This window comes from Phyllostomus discolor, chromosome 5 (genome assembly GCF_004126475.2).
Source record: "Phyllostomus discolor isolate MPI-MPIP mPhyDis1 chromosome 5, mPhyDis1.pri.v3, whole genome shotgun sequence".
Lineage (NCBI taxonomy): Eukaryota > Metazoa > Chordata > Mammalia > Chiroptera > Phyllostomidae > Phyllostomus > Phyllostomus discolor.
Window position 1 is genome coordinate 164,279,053 of NC_040907.2, and position 22,212 is coordinate 164,301,264.

Consider the following 22,212-nt stretch of genomic DNA (forward strand, 5'->3'; position numbering starts at 1 on the left):
TGGCAGTTTCCTCTGATGTGGCGCAAACCATTTTTTCATATTCACAATGGCTGGCCTTTCTCCAGATACATCTTGTATATAAATTTTTGGCTACACCTTCAGTCATATACAGGACACTTTTCTAGAGGAAGAAATGGTATACAAAGTAGTCTTTGCCCTCATGAAACATATTGGCAGCATTATTTCAGTTGTAGATAAAGAAATCCAATTTTAAATGAGCTTTCAAGTAAAAGAGGGCCATCACAGGCTTAGAAAACAGGGCATCGAGAGGAAAGATCTTTTGGAACTTCAAGATTTCGGCATCCCCTCCTCTGGGCATGTTTCCTAAACCTTTGTCCCTTTACCTTGTTTATATTGTGTTATACAAATAATTACTGATTTGTTAGTGTGGTGGTTCTTTCTGTCTCCAGTTTCAGTTTCACCTGTTGAGCCTGTTCCGCTGTAGTCGGGTTTATTGGATCCTGATTTAGTCATTCCGGAGAGAAAAGGGAAAAGCCTCTCAGTCTTGAGACTGAGTTTCAGGCACCTGTTTTGGTTTTGTTCACTACATAAAATGCTGTCATTTTGGGCCATTCACTTTGGCTGACATGGGTGTGAATGGTATTTATGAACTGGCGACTCTGGATTATATTCCCATCTCTGGGACTGTTACAGAGATGATGTGGAAGGAGAAAAGCTTCTTGGAGAAAGGTACATTGAAGGACCTGTAGGACCACCTGACTCTTGGCCCCATCCTAAGAGTAGTTGAAGGATGAATAGGAGTTCAGCAAAGGGACATGATGCATGAGAAGGTTTTCAAAGTCACGAAGAATTTTTGTTAGGGAAGAATGTGGGTGTTTTTTAAAGATTTTATTTATTTATTTTTAGAGAGGGAAGGGAGGGAGAAAGAAAGAGAGAGAGAAACATCAATGTGCAGTTGCTGGGGGTCATGGCCTGCAACCCAGGCATGTGCCCTGACTGGGAATCGAACCTGCGATGCTATGGTTCGCAGCCCACGCTCAATCCACTGAGCTATGCCAGCCAGGGCTGGAATGTGGATTTTTTTAATGTCTGGAAAACGGGTTGCGTGACAGACAGCTGGAGGGCAGGGCGGGGGTGGGGTGGAATGATAGGAGTGGTGGGAGGCAGGGACGGAACGGGGCTGGGAAGCTTCCTTGGACCCAAGTGATAGGTATGTTCAGAGTTAATCATCCCATGTGCATTTTAGAAAACAAAATTTGACAGTTATCTGGCTGAAGAGTTGGCTTGGAAAGAGTTCTATGAAATTTCATTTAACTTGTGTTAATCCTTTTAAAAATTTGACAGAAAAGGGGAATTTTGTATATTCTGAATTGACAGGCAAAATAATAAGCCTGTCATCCACCAGATCAATATTGACATAAGAGAGGATGTTACAACTTAAGAGAAATTCTCTGTTGCCACACACATAGGTTAATAGACGTGTCCAAATGATCACAGAATGGCAAGATGCCCACACAAAGAAAGGTTTTTACCCCCAGGAGTATTTCTGAATGAAAATGGGATTTTTTTGGGTTTTTTTACTTTCATTTTCTTCAAGTCAATAAATGTTAATTATATACCTAGTATATTGAGGCACTGTACTGCGTATTAGGAGGAAATGCATAATTATCATCTACATCCTCAAAGAATTTATAATGTGTTCCTCATGCTACTGCAGTCCGAGTTCTACCCAAACAGCTCCTTTGAAACTGCTAAGGCACAGGGCATAGAGACCTTACAGACACCACGTTTGGCTTCTTGCTTCAGTCTGAGTTGACCTGGGAACAGCATTATTGGTCCCCGTGCCGCCTCATTCTCCTGCTCTTCCTCCCTCTTTTCTTTGCGTTTCGCATCACTTCCTTCTGTCACCCCTTAGTTTCCTGTGTTTCTCAGGGCTGCACTCGAGACATTCTGCGCTCGGACAACCAGCTTTCTGTTTTGGCCTCTTACTACCCTGGCTCCCACGGTCACTTTTTATACATTTATAAATCAGTGTTACCAGCCCAGACCTTGCTTGTTGGTTCTGGTGCATCTCTTACATCTGTGGATCCAAAGCTGCTTTTGCAGGACATGGCACCACCTACAGCATTTTGCTTGAACTTCAGGCTTGGGTTTTGATTGCTGGCTGCAATCTATTCCTTAGTGCAGGGGTCCCTGACGTCCCCCCAACCCCACCATGGAGCTCTGCCTCCTGTCTCCACTCCCCCAAGTGTCCCCATCCATGGAAAAGCCAGTCCCTGGTGCCCAAAATGTTGGGGACTGCTGCCTTAGTGGACAGGCACAGAGCACACGCATTTCATTGACTACACTGACTACGTTCCACTTTTTTCTTTTATGTATCTGGTGCATCCATTAATATTTTTTCAACCACCTACTGCCAAGCTAACTTAGACCAGACTCACATACAGTAGCCCCTCCAGGGTGCCTGTAGGGCCACCTGACTCTTGGCCCCACCCTAAGCACTGTTTTCCTTAGAGACTTTAGAGCTACTCTCACTTGCATACTTTGATTGATGCACATTAGATTTTCTGGAAAAGTCAGAGTTGATGAAATAAAAGTAGTAGAACTATAATTTGAGTATGTAAAAGTGAACTGTTGCATTTTTAAAAATTTAATCTTTGTTCCATTACCATTTAGTCCCCAGCAGTCACCACACTGTGGACCATGTCCGTGAGTCCTTTTCCCTTTGGTTCAGTCCCTCCACCCCCCAAACGTGCCCCCACCCAAGCTGTCGTCCCGCTCTGGGTCTCCAGTCTGCCCTGTGTTCCTTGTTAGTTCAGTTTTTCGTTAGACTCCACGTGTGTGTGAAATCACATGGTATTCGCCTTTCTCTGGCTTATTTCACCTAGCATCATGTCTCCAGGTCCATCCAGACTGTCGCAAAGGGTAAAAGTTTCTTCTTTTTTATGGCCGAGTGGCATTCTATTGTGTAAATGTCCCATAGTTGTTTTTTCCACTCATCATAAAACTATTTCAAATGTTTTTTGCTACTAGTGAACTGAATATTATAAGTGCATATATCAATAATTATGGAATATTACACATATCATATAAAGTATATGTTCTAAGTGTGTACATCTATATCTTTAGACTTTAGCTAAAAATAAAAATAAGTAGAATATTGATTAAATTGGTTTTGTTTTATAGAAAATATGTTGAGTGACATTATTAATATTTATATTACATTTTCATTAAATAGTTGTAGCTTCTCTTTAATAATGTATGTTTTATTACAAGTTGTATTATCAAATGTTAATTTTTTTGCCTAACTCTTATCCCTCTCTACAATCCATTAAAGCTTTAAATTTATTTTTAATTAATTATTGCCTTATTCTATAAAACATTTTCGTGCAATTTACATGACAGACAAGCAGTCCTTGTGCTATAAAAACTGTAAGTGGGCAAAGACTGTAGTGATTGCTGAGTTAAAGGGCAAGTTATGACAGCTGATTCTAAAAACACTGCTGCCCGAACTCACTGGCTCCAGGATTTTTAAAAAAATTTTTATTTATTTTTAGAGAGGGAAGGGAGGGAGAAAGAGAGAGAGATAGAAACATCAATGTGCAGTTGCTGGGGGCCATGGCCTGCAACCCAGGCATGTGCCCTGACTGGGAATCGAACCTGCGATGCTTTGGTTCGCAGCCCGAGCTCAATCCACTGAGCTACGCCAATCAGGGTCACGATTTTTTTTAATGCTTATGAGGATGCTTGAGAAATAAACATCTTTGTTGAGGATTTTTATTTGACCTTTTTGTAAGTATTATACTAAATTTTTTCTTTTGCTTCCTATTATTGAGTCATATGTATTGTAAAAGCGTATTTCTTATAGCTTGATCAACCTTACACTTACTGATGGAATTCTCGAAATCAAGGAAATTATTTTTCCCCGGCAGACACAAACCACACCTACCAGAGAAGGGAGATTATACACCGTCAAGCAGACTTTAAGTTGGCCAGGGAAAGTGCCTGCCGTTTCGATATATTATTCAACTAATTTACATATTTAAGAAAGTAGTTTCCATTTCATGTAAATCGTTCTAATGTTAAACCAGTTTTCTTCATTGTCCTCGATTTGGTGTTTTATGTTTTAGATTGCCCACTGCTTCGGCATTCAGATATCCTTGGACATTCCAGCTGTGGCTGTGAGGCATATGACAGTGTTCGTCATATGATAAGTACATCAATAACCTAGTAATGAAGCAGGACATTTTTCCCCCTTTTTGAACACTAGGAATCATGCAAGTAGGTTGATTTGCCTCAGTTTTTAAAGTGAGATTTTATTTCAAATTGAGAAAATCATGCTGGCAGATTGATTTGCACCAGTTCTTTATTAATTCTTTAATAAATACATCCCTTATGGCTTGTAATGCCATGCAATTGAATCTCGGTGATTAAAAAAAGAAAAATACTACTAAAACTGCAACGCAAATAACCTGAAAAACAGAAAGAGTGCATTGAGCTTAAGCACTGTGTATTCTACAGCGGTGCTGCACATCCACCCTTACACATTCCTGTTTGAATCAAATTAGTTGGAGTCTAAGTTACCTGTCCCTGAGTAAATGGGATTTGGTAATTCACTGTTGTCAGTCTGCAACCTGATGTCGTAATGAGGATAATGCCAGGACGCATTCCTCAATTTGCGATTTTAATTTCCATAGTAGACTAGGTGATATCCCTGTACTAAGAACCAGTTGTGTTACAAGTGTGTTAGCAACTTGAACACGTATGATGAGCCGTTTGAGCACAAAACAAGGTGGTTAGCTACTAGAGTAGGTACTGAAATGAAGAGGAAGTTTTACTTCATGCATGTTGTTTGAAAAGTAAGGTTATAACACAAAGGTGCTAATAGAGACATCCTTGTGAAATATTTTTCCCAAATTACCCCACAGGACACATATTATTGTTGTTTTCCAAATTGTTATAAGCTTGAGGACTTTGTCACATATATATTAAAACATACTTTTTCCTTTCCCTTTAAGGTACAATTCTTTTTTGCCATGAAACCTAGGTTTGCATAACTTTAAGAAGTGGCATTTGATATTGCTAATCAATTTTGTTCGTTACTAAACTAATACATTGATTGTACTAATCAGAATATAACTTTGAGGTAAATATTAAATGATACGTATATTATTGTAGAACTAAATGAAAAGATTTTATGACAACTAAAATATAAGATTGGTTATGATAGGTACAGATGTTCTAGAGATTAAGTGAAGAAAAAGGTAATATCAAGTTTATAGTATAGTGTAAGAGTTCAGTAGTAAGAAACAGAGACCACACTGTTCGCAAAGCTGAAAATCTTTACAGATTATTCACAGGCCTTTAACAGGAAAAGTTTGGTGGGTCCTTATTTTAATATTAATACAAATGTTATTTTTTATAAGCAATAAAGTTGAAATTAGGGTGGTTTATATTTTCTTAGAAAGATATGGTTTTCTAAGAAAATGACTTATATTATAAAATGGCTTATAAGCCATTTATAAATGGCTTATAAATGGCTTAACCCATTTAACCTTTCATTTGTAAAATGAGTCTAAGCACCAAAGAAGTTCTCCCAATTCTTTATAGTAGCAGTTTCTAAAAAGCGATTGATTTCTTTCCTAAATCTAATTAAACTCTTTAAAAATTTAATGAATTCTTGTTCAATATTCCTATAACCAAACAGACATTTTACTTGCCATCGTAAAATCATTTGATTGTATAGACTTCTATGATTTTTATATAACATAGAGCAAGCCATTTTATTTCTGTGTCATCCCTATTATCTTTTTTAATGTGAAAACAGTTCAACCAGGTCTTGTATCTCCATGGATATTGTTGGAAATGTAGAATTTTAGGAAAGTAATCTAGCAGTGAGTATTGCATGATCACACTTGGGAGTGTACATGAATTGAAGAATGGATACGCAGATTGTGAGATATCCATACTAGGTCATAACACTCAACAATAAAAAATATTTATACAAGCACTGACATGGACCAAGCTTGAACATACTATGCTCAATGAACGAAATCAAACATGAAACATTGTGTGCCCTGTGACTGCATTTGTATGAAGCTGTAGAAACACGAAGAACCATGGTGATGGGAAGGACATAGAAGGTTCAGGGTGTGTGGAGGGTTCAGCTTCAGAGAGGCAAAGGAGGGCGTTTTAAGCTGATGAAACCGTTCTGCATCTTCATTGTGGTTGCAGTTGTATAGCTTTGTAAAAAGTGCCAAAATCCAACAAAATATACATTATAAAGAATTTAATTGTGTTTACATTATACTTCAGTAAAGGTATTATCGACCTGTAATTGTGAGTGTATTTCAAATGTTATGATCTTTCTAAATATGAAATATTTGAGTATTGAGTATTGTGTTGCCACAATATATAAGAAATGGTAACATTTCAAGAGAGAAAAATCTCTATTTAAATTGCATTCATTTCAGATTTTCCATGTGATGTATTTGCTTGAATTCTAAATTAAAATGGTATACATAAAAATTATACTACAAATTAAGTAATCCTCTCAACTGAATGACTTTAAAAATATTAAGTACTCATTTAAAACATTAATACTATAAAGTCATGCATTCACATAACATCATAATATCTGAAGAACCAATTTCAAATATGGATACATGATTTATTTGAATTGAGCCATTTCCTAGGAGGTTAACTGAAAGAATGTAGTACATAATATAAATCAATAGAGACATTAAAATCCTTTTTTTTGGCATAACAGTACTTTTTATATTTTTCAATAGATTTGTAAAATAGTTTTCAATAGTTTCAGGTAGATTCTCCACAGTTTAGTGAAAGTTTTCGTGGAATTCCTGTTTAGTCACTGTATGTTGGGCTTCTGTGCCTTGCATTTTTTTAAAGTATGTTTTATTGATTATACTATTAAAGTTGTGTCACTTTTCCCCCTTTACCCACCTCTGCCTAGTAGCCTACTTCCCTCAAGCAATCCCTCCCTTAGTTCATGTCTATGGGTTGTACATCTAAATTCTTTGGCTTCTCCATTCCCTGTACTGTTTTAACATCCTCTGTCTATTCTGTACCTACCAGTTATGCTTCTCTTTCCCTGTCCCTTTCCCCCCATTCTCCTCCTTGTCCCTCCTTGCTCATAACCCTCCATGTGATCTCCATACTGTGATTCTGTTCCTCTTCTGTTTGTTTGCTTAGTTTGTTTTTGTTTTTATTTTTAATTTCAGTTGATAGTTGTGAGTTTGTCAATTTAATGTTCATAGTTTTGATCTTCTTTTTCTTAAATAAGTCCCTTCAACATTTCACATAAGGGCTTGGCAATAATGAACTCCTTTCATTTTATCTTGTCTGGGAAACACTTTATCTGCCCTTCCATTCTAAATGAAAGCTTTACTGGATAGAGTAATCTAGGTTGTAGGTCCTTGCCCTTCATGACTTTGAATACTTCTTTCTAGCCCCTTCTTGCCTATAAGTTTTCTTTTGAGAAATCAGCTGATAGGCTTATGGGAACTCCTCTGTAGGTAACTGTCTCCTTTTCTCTTGCTGCTTTTAAGATTCTCTCTTTATCTTTAATCTTTGGCTATTTAATTATGATGTGTCTTGGTGTGGTCCTCTTTGAGTTCAACTTGTTTGGGACTCTCTGTGCTTTCTGGACTGGTATATCTATTTCCTTCACCAAATTAGGCAAGTTTTCTTTTATTATTTTCTTCAAATCTTTCATTTTTTTGCTCTTTCTCTTCTTCTTCTGGCATCCCGATGATTCTGATATTGGCATGTTAGGAGATGCCCCAGAGTCTTCTTATTCTCTCCTCATTTTTTTCTGAATTCTTGTTTCTTCATTCTGTTCTGGTTGACTATTTATTGATTTGAACCCCGGCTTCCTTCCCTTCACTGTTGGTTCCCTGTGGGTTTTACTTTATACCACTTAGTTTAAGCTTCATTTCTTCCCCTATGCTTTTGCCATACTCAGTGAGATCTCTAAGCATCCTGATCACCAGTGTTTTAAACTCTGAATCTGATAGGTTGACTATCTCCAATTTACTTAATAGTTCTTTTACTGGGGTTTTGTTCTGTTCTTTCATCTGAGCCACATTTCTCTGTCTCCTCAATTTGGCAGCCTCCCCGTGTTTGTTTCTATATATTAGGTAGAGCTGCTTTGACTCCTTGTCCTGGCACACCTGTTACACTGTATGGGATGGAGCTTTAGGTAATCACCAGGGTGAAGAGAGCCCATTTCACTGGTTTGTGGCTTTGTACATGGGAGAGAGGTCAAAGAGGGAGCAATGCTGCTGCCTGATTGCTGGAGGCTTGTTTGGCACTTGCCCTGCTTTTAGTCATTTATGTGACTGCTGCCCCTCTAGCTGTTGTCCTGGCAGTGATTCCTAGAGTGGGTGAGTTTGTGTACATTCTAGGACCCTGCAGGCTCTTTAAATGGACTCTCCTGAGAGACTGGCACTTTCTTCTGCTACCCCAACCCCCACTCAATTTTACAGCCAGGAGTTATGAGAATTTATATTCTCAGCACTGGAACCCTGGGTTATGAGGTCTGGCCTGGAGCTCGCTCCCCAGGTGAGGGACTGCCCATTCTTCTGACCGTTGCCACTGCCAGCTGCTCACTGCTGCCACACAATATCCTCTCCACCCTGCCTCTCCATCTGCATTCCTCCTACCCGTCTGGGCGAATACGTCTTCTTTAAATCATTGCTTGTCAGACTTCCATACAGTTCTGTATTCTGGCAGATGTGGGTGTTTTTGGTTTTGAGGTTAGTTGCAGTCCTTATGGTTGTGCAAGGAGGTAGAGCGTATCTGCCTGTGCCTCCATCTTGACCTGAAGTCTTTCTCCCTCAAGATACTAAAATTCTTAAAGTAAAACCCATTAAAACCAAAATAAAATTAAAGTATGTGTAAATTATTTATTATGTTTATGTGAATATATATGTTGAAAATATATCAGACATAAATCAGTGTATATGCCCTTAAGCTCATCTTTTGTAGTCTAACTTTCATGTTCCTATTGGCATACTTAACTTATATCCATTAAAAATTGTCACTTGGACTTAATTGACTATTTTTTTTGTTTTTTTCCCATTCTTCCAAACATCCTCTTAAAATAAAACTTTAACTTTTAATACTTACAATCTGTATTACACATCACAATTTATAAAAAATGGTTTTACAAGCATAAATGGTATATAGATTTTTATCTTAGCCATTACTCTTGCTTTTATATGTTTTTGATCAATGAATTGAAACTTGAGGCTCTTCACAAAACCTCATAAATATGCTAATACTATAATTAAGAACAGGTAGCATTGCCAATGCAATTTTTTTTGTTATTTGAAAGGGTCTATTTTACTTTTTAGCATTTATAAGTGTTTTTTTAAAGATTTTATTTATTTATTTTTAGAGAAGGAAGGGAGGGAGATAGAGAGAGAGAGAGAGAAACATCTATGTGCAGTCGCTGGGGGTCATAGCCTGACTGGGAATCGAACCTGTGACACTTTGGTTCGCAGCCTGCACTCAATCCACTGAGCTATGCCAGCCAGGACTTATAAGTGTTTTTTGAAAAATGTTTGGAAAAATAATATAGCTTCAAGCAAAAATATTTTTGAAAAAATAATATTCTTTAACTTCAAGTAATATATTCTCTGGACAAGTAGATATAAAGTTTTATCTATTTTAACTGACATAATCTTTATATAAAAGTAATTCTCATTTTCTTGTATAGCTTGACCTTTAGTTAAAATGAAACTTTTTTAAAGCCTTTTTATTTAGAACATTGAGACATATATCTCTAGAAGTTACTGCAATTTATTTATTAAACATTTATAAGTCAAGATGCCAGGTTCTTTTCTAGTTGCTAGGAATGCATAGCTGACCATGATAATGCCTGACTTCAAACATCTTGAAGTCAAATGGAGAAAAAAGAAAAATAAGCTAATTATCACAGTACACTGATAAATGGTCCACAGGTCTTAGGAAAGAGTACAACATAAGAACTAGGGAGATAACACACTGATTTTCATTTTAGTTTTGCTGCTTATTGCGGGGGTAACCTATGAACCATTATTTCATTATCTATAAAATGGACTTAATGGCATTATTTTTATTTTTAATATATTTTATTGATTATGCTATTACATTTGTCTCATTTTTCCCCTTCATTCCCCTCCCACCTGCACATTCCCCCATTTTAGTTCATGTCTGTGGGTCATACATAAAAGTTCTTTGGCTTCTACATTTCCTATACTATTCTTACCCTCCCCCTGTCTATTTTCTACCTACCATCTATGCTACTTATTTTCTGTACCTTTTCCCCCTCTCTCCTCCTCCCACTCCCCTGTTGATAACCCTCCATGTGATCTCCATTTCTGTGTTTCTGTTTCTGTTCCTGTTCTAGTTGTTTGCTTAGTTTGCTCTTGTTTTTGTTTTAGGTGTGGTTGTTAATGATTGTGAGTTTGCTGTCATTTTACTGTTCGTATTTTTTATCTTCTTTTTCTTAGATAAATTCCTTTAACATTTCATATAATAAGGGCTTGGTGATGATGAACTCCTGTAATTTGACCTTATCTGAGAAGCACTTTATCTGCCCTTCCATTCTAAATGAAAGCTTTGCTGGATAGAGCAATCTTGGATGTAGGTTCTTGCCTTTTATGACTTGGAATATTTCTTTGTAGCCCCTTCTTGCCTGTAAGGTCTCTTTTGAGAAATCAGCTGACAGTCTTATGGGAACTCCCTTGTAGGTAGCTGTCCCCTTTTCTCTTGCTGCTTCTAGGATTCTCTCCTTCATTTTAATCTTGGCTAATGTAATTATGATGTGTGTTGGTGTGTTCTTCCTTGGGTCTAGCTTCTTTGGGACTCTCTGAGCTTCCTGAACTTCCTGGAAGTCTATTTCCTCTGCCAGATTGGGGGAGTTCTCCATTATTTGTTCAAATAAGTTTTCAATTTCTTCCTCTTCCTCTTCTCCTTCTGGTACCCCTATGATTCGGATGTTGGAGTGTTTAAATATGTCCTGGAGGTTCCTAAGCCTCTTCTCATCTTTTTGAATTCTTGTTTCTTCATTCTGTTCTGGTTGAATGTTTCTTTTTTCTTTCTGGTCCACACCATTGATTTGAGTCCCGGTTTCCTTCTCTTCACTATTGGTTCCCTGTACATTTTTCCTTTATTTCACTTAGCGTATCCTTCATTTTTTCATCTAATTTGCAACCATGTTCAACCAATTCTGTGAGCATCCCGATTACCAGCATTATGAACTGTGCATCTGATAGGTTGGCAATCTCTTTGTCACTTAGTTGTATTTTTTCTGGAGCTTTGATCTGGTCTTTCATTTGGGCCATTTTTATTTTGTCTCTGTGAGCCTGTTGCGTATGAGGGGCAGAGCCTTGGGTGTTCACCAGGGCGGGGTAATCCCTGCGTCACTGCGTCACTGCGTTCTGACGCTGTTTGTGGGGGAGGAGTTCTAGAGGCAACAATGTGGCCTGTTCCGCTCTGTGCGGGCTTTCAGTCCCTTCCCCCACTTCCCACAAGCCCGCTGGGCCCCTCCGGTGCTGATTTCCGGTGGGTGGGCTTGTGCGCGTTCTGGGACCCTGTGGGTCTCTCCAGCGGACTCTCCTGTGAGGCTGGGAGTTCCTCCTGCTGCCTCAACCCCCACACGTGTTTTCACTCAGTGGTTTGAGACTTTATTTTTTCTGAGCTGGGACCCTGGGTTGTGCGGTCTGTCCCGCTCCCCAGTTGTTTCTCCCGGTTTGTCTGCACGTGATCGTGGGACTGCCCAGTCCACGATCCGCCACCTCGCCAGGACGCCCACTGCTGCCTCGCCAGCCAGCTGTAGCCTCGCGTGCCCCGGGCCTCCGGCTGCCACCTAGCGGTGAGTCCTCTCTGCCCGGCTGCCTGTCTCCGCCCCTCCTGCCGGTCTGGATGGATGTGTCTTCTTTAACTCTTTGGTTGTCGGACTTCCATACAGTTCAGCTTTCTGTCAGTTCTGGTTGTTTCTTATTTTTAAATCGTTGTTGTCCTCTTTTTGGTTGTGCAAGGAGGCACAGTGTGTCTACCTATGCCCCCAGCTTGGCTGGAAGTCTCCACATTACTTATCTGATGTGGTTATTTTGTTGGTTAAATAAATTAGTATGTGGAAAACAGCCCAGTGCCAGGGCAATAGTAAGTGGTTTCCAAATGTTAGAGGATTTTTTTTTTATATAGTAGTAGTGTTGTAGAAGTATACAGTAGCAATTGAGGCCACCAAATAGACAGGATCTAGAGTTGAACTGCCAGGCAATGAATCATTTGGACTGAAATTCCCCAAGAGAAGGCGTTAGGGCAAGGGGGAACGGTTCCTGCTAACCCAGAACAGGGGGTGGTAATGAATGGCGAATATTGGAAACTACTAAAACTGTTATCTGATCAGACTGCAGTGTCAGGGCTATGTGCAGAAAAAGACACAAGGGCCAACTTTGAAGGTCATTCTCTGCTATGGCAAGGAAGTTGGAGTCCAGGCTGAAAGTGATGAAGAAATACTGGGGAAATTTCAGCAGGGGGATGAAGGGCTGTGAACGGGAATTACAGAAACCTCCTTCAGCTTCAAAGAGAGCATGTTGTCAGTCGGGTGAAAAGTGACCAGGGGGTTGTGAGATTGGAAGCCCGGAGACCAGTTAAGTTTTTACATTAAACCAGGAGGAAAGTTATGAGTGCATTCACTAAGGCATTTATTTGCTCTAAAAATAATTAAACCCATTAAATTTTCATAAGCAATATTCAAGGATTTATAACCATTGTAATTTGTGTTGCATTTATAAAGGATTGGCTGGTATGTTTATTCCTCATGTTTTTATCCAGAAATAGATTTTGTCTTTAAAAATTATCCATTTTCCATTCGGCCCCATTTTTAAAAATATTACTGTATCAGGCATGATGCGTATTATTATATCTATTAGCAATGTGTTACTCTCTGTAGGAAGTTTAGGCTTATTGGGATAAATTATCATGGTTGATCTCATCTAGTAATAGGTAACTTAATCTCCAGTTTGCTCTAATTTATTTAAAAAATTAACAAATAAAAACCTGATGCAATCTTGAATTGCTTACCTGAAACACAGCCCATTATTTCTGAGCTGACTGATTCCCATTGTAACCTCCATTATTATTATTATTTTAAAAGATTTTATTTATTTATTTTTAGAGAAGGAAGGGAGGGAGAAAGGGAGAGAGAGAGAAACATCAATGTGCGGTTGCTGGGGCCCATGGCCTGCAACCCAGGCTTGTGCCCTGACTGGGAATCGAACCTGCGATGCTATGGTTCGCAGCCCGAGCTCAATCCACTGAACTACGCCAGCCAGGGCAACCTCCATTATTTAAGTATGCTTTTATGTCAGCATTTGGCAGAACTCTAACCTAAATAGTGGTTTGAAAAACCTCTTCTACTTTGTGAGATGAACTTGATAATTTTAGCACATCCCGTTACATTTTCATTTTTATTTATCTCAAATACATCAGAATTTATTAATGGCAGTCTGACATTTGCACCAACATACCAACTTGTCCTTCAGAATAAGAACAAATAAGAAATATCCAAATCAGAACTCTGATCATTTGTGGCTCTAATTAATCTACTTCCCCAGCCAAACTCACGTGATATAAACATTTTTGTTGAATCATAAATTCAAAACGTTGATTGTTATTATTTTATAAAATGTAGCATATCTTAATTTTAGGTTTTAGGTGTTGGACACGCATTCAGTGTAAAGTTGCATCGAAGCTCGAAGGGACGAAATCGATTGCCATCGCTGTTGCTCTGGTTTCCGCTAACTCAGTATTTTCACATTCATTTCATCAGTTATTTGAGAGCTCTTTAAAAACATGGGACAGATGAGGATATGACTACATTTTACCATTAATTGGTCTCTTGACTTTGCAGTGATCCATTATGTTAATAGAAAGTGTGATTATTATTGGATGAAGGAACTCATATGCACAATTTAGTCAGGCGCATGTTAATGCCTTAGGATTTCATGGGAAGCTCGTAGCACTCATTCCTGAAGTAATTTTGTGTTCGTTTTTTTAAACCACTTAATTTTAGAACCCAGGCACAGGTTATCGTTAGTAGTTCATGTATTAGGTGTTCTAGATAAAATTTTGATTGCAGCATAAATGATTTATAATATGGTGATCCAATTACCTTGATCATTTAAAAATATTGTACTTAGAAATGCCCTAAAATATCACCACATCAATGCAGTAAGTTTCAAACTTTCCTTTATTTTGATCTTTCAGATTGCATTTTCACAACACAATACAATCATGGATCTTGTGCAGTTTTTCGTCACCTTCTTCAGGTAATTTGCTTTTATTGACTTTGAATTTGTTAAACCTATATTTTGATATTCTGTCAACCTGTTAGGAAATTTTTCAAATTTTTAACCTTAAAATACCATGATATTCTTATATCATATATAACATGAGTATATATTCATACAAATCATAAATAATCTTACATGCTTAAATATATCCCACAGAGGACACATATTTGAAATATACATTGCAAGGTTATTTTGCTGTTGTACTATTTGTTAATGGATTTAGTGCAATGAGAATAACTTCATGTTCCTCTGTCACATAAGTAATTAAACTCTTTTTCAATTAATGAAATTAATAGTACATTCACCATATTGATTAGGTGCATCTTCTAGAGTTAAATCAATTCGGTGATTTCTTAGGAAATTATATGTGCTTAGCAATATGTTAAAATCTGTGAGGGATAAGAACAAACATGTATTTATGTTCTCAAAGAGTTTATAATCTGGAAGGACAAAATATGACCGAATGGAGCATCTTTCCCTGGGATGTTTGTTATTTGAGATATTAATAGGTCTATAAAAATGGTTTCATAATTAAACAGCTCTGGAAAGTGTGTATACTAAAGTTAACTAGGGCACTTTAATTTATTTTTAACTGACATCACTTGTCCGAATTTTTAATACGTTAATTTGCACTGTATCCTTCTGAAAGAGAGGGCGGAGCTGGAAGCAGTTCTCACAGCGTGAAAACTCTTATCTAGGAACATTGCCTTTCCTCTCCACGGGCTGTGGGTGGAGAAGCGCTGGGCTAGGGGGAGCAGCTCAGGTTTGGTGCTGCGGAATCTTAGATCACCTGGGTTGGAAGGAACGCCAGTATTGTTGACATGGTTATGATGTGTACAGCTTACGTGGGTCCCCTGGGTGCCTTCGTGCCAATTACACAAATGCATCTCCTTCTCCCAGCAGACATAGTCCCCCATCACAGTACACAACTTTACAAAGCAGTGTGAACTTGGACCTTCACTCGCCAAGTTGGCTCTACCCCCTTGTGCAGTAATGCACCTTCACCACCTGACACATGATATGCCAAGCACTTTCCTAAACACCAAAGCAGCCCCTACTGACAGGGGTGATCTTGTCCAGACACCCGCACAATACCTGAATTTCTAATGCTTTCCCCACAGAGGTCAGCACACATTTCCTGTGACGGGCCAGAGAGTACCTATTTCAGGACTCGTGGGCTCTGTGGGCTCTGTGGTCTCTGTTGCACGTACACAACTCTGAAGCTGCAGGGCTAAAGCAGCCCCAGCCAGTGTGGAAAGCGATGGGAGTGGCCGTGTTCCAATAAAGCTTTATTATAAAAACAGCTGGTGAGCAGGATACTACTGCCTGTGACAGAGTTTGCCCAGCTCCTGATCTTGCGCATGCCTAAATGCCTTTAAGGACAGGAAATGTACTGTCTCTTGAGGTAGCATTTTCTATCTTCAGATAGCTCGTTCTTCTTCATGATGAACTCAAATCTGTGTCCCTACAGTCTCTCTTTCAATTTATCCATGTGGGCCCATGCAGAGGGAGTCCAGTCTCTTGCCTCTGTGAACAGCCCTTCGGTTTTCACACTCGTTTGTCCAATGTACACGCCCCCTGCTTATTAATCCATTTCCGTTGTCAACCCCTTTGCTACGGTGGTCATTTTCCTCTGAGAACAATCGTGTTCGTCTGTGTGCCTAGAGAAGTTGTAATTTCTGGGATTTAATGCTATAAACATGTACCTCTAACATGTGTGAAAGTTTTATTCATGCTTTAAGTTTGCCCCTTAAAAGTGAAATTTGATGAAACATCTTAGATATAATGAATGTTTTATGATTTTGTACTTCTGAATATAAATGGATTTTAAGGCCATTAATTACATTATTACATGTTTTGGGAAAGTATTAGAAGATAAAATCAAATGAGCCTTATTTAATGCATCAAAATAAAACTGTTTAGTGCAGAACAGTGTGGATGGATATATACTAAAAAGTTCAGCTGTGTGAAAATTCACAATGCTGAATATGTATGTAAACTATTTAAATATTTAAAGTTATAGTTGAAGCTTTTGAATTCGTGTGCATATTTAAGTTCGATAGTTCTTTCATTAGATGAAAAGAAAGCTGGTGTTGATGCGTACCACGTCTTAGAGATGGTCTCGTTTATTAAGTTGTCACCATGAACAAAGTGGAAAAATTTTAGTTGTCATGTGAGGTAAAATGTATTTGGTGGGTTTTTTTGTCATTTGAATCTCTTTCAGTATTGAAATGTAAATTAGTATTAAAATTGCCTTATTGTGAAGAAAAATAGGGACAGGATATTTTGAAGTTCATTTGTTTTTCTTAAATAAGGCCATTGATAAATCTTATTTATTTATTTTAATTTAATGATTTGAGAGAGGAAGAAAAGGGGGGAGAGAGAGAGACGCTGATTTGTTGTTTCACTTACTGATGCATTCATTGGTTGATGCTTATATATGCCCTGACTGTGGATCGAACCTGCAACCTTGGCTTATTGGGAGGACAATGCTCTAACCAACTGAGCTACCTGGCCGCGGGCCTGACAAATTTTCAAAGAGAGTTTCAGTCAGGACACCATTCCTGCGATTGCCTTTTCTAACCAAGTTATTCAAGTAGCAGAGGTAAATGTGTCTGCTTTTTGGTTCCGCCACGGTTCGATGGAAGCTACTTCACAAACTCTGGTTGCTTTTTAAGTCTACGTGTTGGGCCTAGTTCCGGTGGTAGGCATCATTCAGCCAGTGTCAGGGAGATCGTTTACAGACACAGCCCGGCTCTGATCTTGGCTTTCTAAACCATCATCAGTGCGTCACCTAACATCTCTAAGTGTCAGTCCTCTCATATAGAGAGTTAAAGCATTTTATTGTTGTGAATTTTATTTGGTTGTTATTTGTTAGAGTCTGTGATGTAATAGAGTAAGTGATTAGAAAACTAAAAGAAGTTATTTTAAAAGTAAGTTCCTTTTTCTGGTATGCAAAAGAGAAAAGTAAATCTGTGTGAATCTGAAAAGTCTGAATTATTTATTTTAAAAGAAGTGAAGGCCAGTAAATTAAATGGAGAGGTAGCAGGGACCGCTGCCCCTGCACCTTTTAGGTTCGTAATGGTGATAATGATTTTCACCAGCCCACTGGGGTGATGTAATGTTTCTGATTTACCAGCTGGACCAGAAGGAAGGTAGTTGAGAGGTTGCCGCCTGGTCTTTCCTGCTACGATAGGTGTTACCAGACAGGCCAGGGATGCAGTGTACAGGTTATTGTAACTAACTTGGACATCAGTTCTAATTCTACACTTGAGAACCAGGAAAGTTATCACTAGGTACATCCACAGGCACTGTTGGCACGCTGTGAGCCAGAATTTGCCAGAATTTGTCAACTGGTCCTGGAAGACACCCCGCTCTTTCAAAGCTCCACGGTGAAAACTTTGGTCCTTGGGTGTCTGTGACATCTGTAACCCCGTGTCCAATAGTAACTGAGCCATCTACTTATTCCTCTTGCACTGTGTGAGTACACCCATGCACGTGGCTGTATATATGCCCAAATGTTCGCAGGCCCCTTTGTATAGAGTCATACACAGGTCCCTTGGGGGATCATTTTATACACTCGTAAAGATGTTGCAAGGTGTCCTTTCTTCTACGGACCCAGCCATCTGTTCAGTCAGTGGTTTCTGGATTTGCAAATTAGCTCAGCCTGGGGCTGAGCAGAAGATCTGATGTTTTATTGAATCTGCTGGGGTACGCTGTGCTGCGTGCAGTAAGCCAGTCAGAGAAAGACAAGTACCATGGGATTCCACTCGTAGGTAGTGTCTAATGAACACGATAAACAAACAAAATAGAAACAGACTCACAGAGCGAGGATCGTGATTTCCTACCGGGGCCACCACCCTCAGCCCCTTGTTTCTTCAGTTCTTAGTTAACATAACACTAAACGTGCCTACCTGTCGGTGCCCCTCGGGAGCCCTTGCATTTTTAATCATCTCCGCCGCTCCATCCCAGCACATTCCCTCTGTCAGCTTCTTTCTTCCGATCTCTTCCATGTGCTGGGGCAACTCAGATATTTCCATTTCACTCCGCATTGCCCACTGCTTTTTTCCCGGCTCCTAAGAGTCACTCCAGCAACAGGCATGCCTATCCCCTGGAGTCCTCATTAGGGCATTGCATCTCCTGTGGTTCTGAGAATATACACCAATAGTCATGAATTTTTGCTTACCCAATCTCACATTCCGTCCGCCTTGATCAAATTCCACCAACATGCAGTTGTGGTCATATTCCTCTGGCTCCCGCCAGCCCGCGCTAGCTAATTCCTGCGACTCTTTCAGTAGGTCATTTCTTCCCATTCTTATCAGGCCAATATAGATTATGCTGGTTTAATTATAGTCGTTATCAGTCGGGCAACCAAGAGAGCAGGTAGTGGCAGCTTGTTATGGGAGCTTCTGTTGGCTCTGTTACTAGAGCAAGGGAGCTGTAGGACCAACCTCCTCAGAAGGATCCGTCTAGATATTCCGTTCTAGATATCCCTGCCCCATATTTCAGGGGCTCAGGTTTCAGAGGACTGCTTTGCCTGAGTGTCTGTCATCTTTGGGAGTCCAGTGAAAGAGCGGATCTAGCAGTTAGATCGTTAGCCTGCTGCTCATCCTCATTAGCTCTTCCACCATCAGAGATAAGGGCCTCGTTTGGAGCTCTAAAGGATGCCCCCTAGGCTTCTGTGCAGCCGGTAAGGTTGGTGTCCTCCAGCCTGTCATTATCCCTCTGCAGGGGGTGACACAGCATAGCAGTAATCAGACCACGCTCCTCTGAAGGTGTTTTCCCCAGGTTACCACTGGAGAAACCTCTGAGCAGCTGAAGCCTTCCTCCAGCTCCCTCTGCGTCTGTGCCGCACCTACCAACATGGATGGTTTCCTGCTAGCCTGACAAGTAATGAGTGAGCCGGCTCCCAATCCTCACTTTACCTCCTGATTTCCCAGACGGCAAGCCCTCAGAGAACCAGACACCGAAATGGGATTAGACGTGCCGATAAAGGTGTCAGGGGAAACTCCTGTAAGGGGGAGAGCAAGAGAGAAGGTCAGGGACCTTGTAGACCACAATGTTGATCTGACCTTTGTAAAACAGAGTAGGAGGAAAGGGAAGTTGAGTGAAAGAGCCTGCAATGGCAGGGCGGGTCCAAGAAAGTCTGACGAGACCAGTGGGAAGTCCTGGAGCCGAAACACCCGTGAGAGTTCTGTATCTCCCAGGCTCAGGCCTGCCTTGTGACGGCTGCCATGCGCAGTCAGTGACTGAGAACAGCCCTTGGGGAGTGTGGCCTCGGCGTGAACACAGCGATGGTTTTCAGAGTGCAGAGTGGGAGCCGCGGATTAGCTTAACGCTCTCTGCTGTCAGAGGCCAGGGACGCATCTTAATGGTTGTCTGATTTGTCTGTTGCTTAAAGACTCGGTGGAACTGACCCGTAAAACCATATGAATTTGGTATGGTTTTTAAATTTGTTTTTGTATGATTTGATTTGTGTTTGTGGGTAGACTTTTCAATTTCGATTAAATTTCATTATGCCCTTTCAGGTTTTCTGTTTTTCTTGATAGAGTTATCTTATTTTTGAAATATATCACAATTTCCTTTCTTTTTAAGGCCAATAATATATAGTACATTGCATACATATACCACGTTTTCTTATTCATTTGTCAGTGGACATTGGAGTTGCTTCTATGTTTAAAGAAATGATTTTAATTCTCATCTGAGGGTATTTTTTTAAGATTTTATTTTTGTTTTATTGTTAGAGAGGGAAGGGAGGGAGAAAGAGAGAGAGAGAGAGAAACATCAATGTGTGGTTGCTGGGGGCTGTGGCCTGCAACCCAGGTATGTGCCCTGACTGGGAATCGAACCTGCAATGCTTTGGTTCGCAGTCCTCACTCAGTCCACTGAGCTACACCAGCCAGGGATCTGAGGGTATTTTTTTAAAGTTGATTTTAGAGAGAGAAGAAAGGAGAAAGAGAGATAAACGTTGGTGGGAGAGAGAAACATCAATTGGTTGCCTCCCATCAACAACCCAACCGGGGATCGAACCTGCTACCTTTTGATATACAGGACAATGCTCCAATCACTTGAGACATACTGGCCAGGGACGAGTCAGTTCTGGGGAGGTTCCCTTGGGTATTTTTCTATGAATTTTGCATAAATGATTCCTGAAGTGGAATTTATAGATTCTTCCCAGTCTTCATTTAACTCCTACCACTTTCGGTAGCCTGGTCCCTCACCGGCTTCCTAGGCTGAAGCCTGTGAGTACACAGCTTTCAAGTAGCCCAACGATGGGGGAAGAGTGGGTTCGTGTCATGTTGTATGATGTGAGTCCTGACATGCCGCCTCCATCTTTGTTCGGACAAGCCTGAGAGTAAGGCTGACGCGCAGCAGACTATGTAGTCCAGCGTCAGAGACCAGTGTGGCCAGGGCCCTGATCAGACCCAACCTGGACATTATTTTTCCTTCTTCCTCTGTACATTGGAAGCATCAGAGTCTGCTCAGGCTGCCCCACAAAATGCCACAGACTGCGTGGCTTTAGCAACAGACTTTGTTAACTCTCATGGTTCTGGAGGTGGGGCACCCCGAGCTCTGAGCGCCAGTGCGGTTGGTTTCCGGAGAGAGCCCTCCTTTTGGCCTGCAGAGGGCTGCCTTCTGGCTGTGTGTTCACACGGCTTTTCCTTGGTGTGTGTGCTTGGAGAAAGCGCACAGCCTCTTTGGGGTCTCTTTTTATAAGGGCACTAATTTTATTGGCTCAGGGCGCCACCCTTACGAGCTCATTTAACTTTAATTGCATCCTAAAGTTCCTACCTCTAACTACAATTATACCTGAACTTTGGCTTCAACACAAGAATTTAGGAGGAACATACCTTAAAACATTCTGCTTCTGGCCCTCCAGAATCTTGTCCTTATTTGCATGTGAACTACATTCATTCCGTCCCAACAGCCCCCAAAACGTTTAACCCATTCCAGCATCAACTCTTAGAGTCCAAAGTCTCATCTAAATCTCATCTACATGAGAATTAGGTGAAACTCAAGGTATGATTCATCATGAAGCAAAATTCCTTTCCAGCCACGAACCTATGAAACCAGACAAGTTATGTGCTTCCAAGATACAATGACTGGGCACACACAGTGTAGACATTCCCATTTCCAAAGGGAGAAATCTGAAGGAGGAAAGGGATGATGGGCCGTAAGCATGTCCCAAACCCAAGGCAAACCCCATGAGCTTGTAAGACTGGAGAAGAATCCTCTTTGGTGTAGTGCCCTGCCTCCAGGCCCACGGGGGTGTCAGCATCACCCCACAGCTCTGTGGAGCAGCCCCGCTCCCTCAGTTTGGTGAGATGGCCCTGACCCTAAAGTCCTAGGCTGCAGCCTGGCTCCCAAACGCTGGGTGGTGCCGTTCTGGTCCCCGCACACTGAAGAGGCTCTACCCTTTGAAACCTTGGAGGAACTAGACTTGCCCCCAGGGCCTGGGAGCAGGAGCCTTGGTGATATCTTAATGACGTGTGGGTCTTTCGCCCCTTTTCCTGAAGCCTGTTCCCAGCTGCACACCCCTGTGGCTCCGTGTGGAATCCAGGAAGTCCTGACAGCATTCCTTCATCGGTCCCTCCGTCCTGCTTTTACTGTTCATTCAATTCAGACCAGCCGGTGTCTGTGCCGCTGTTATCTCATCTCCAAGTCTTGCTTCTGCTAAAATGGTTATCAGATCCATGAGCCACACCTGGGCTTTCTTTACCAAATGGTTGTTTAGCCACAACCTGAATGTTCTCTTCAGAACAAGCTTTCTCAGTTTGTTCGATATGGGTGGACTGAGAATGTTCCCAAATTCCAAGTTCTGGTTCCTTTTCACTTAACAATTCCATCTTCCATTCACCTCTCTCCACTTGCATTGTACTATAAG

At 40.5% G+C, this 22,212-nt stretch overlaps 1 protein-coding gene across 4 annotated transcripts in view; it reads left to right on the top strand.

The window, feature by feature from the left end:
* ATRNL1 (attractin like 1) overlaps positions 1-22,212 on the top strand; it is a 512,339-nt gene that overhangs the window by 189,192 nt on the left and 300,935 nt on the right. For all 4 annotated transcript variants that reach the window (XM_036027363.1, XM_028513523.2, XM_036027364.1 and 1 more), the window contains exon 25: positions 14,242-14,303. In XM_036027363.1, the coding sequence (XP_035883256.1) occupies positions 14,242-14,303 (62 nt within the window). The remainder of the gene's footprint in view (positions 1-14,241; positions 14,304-22,212) is intronic.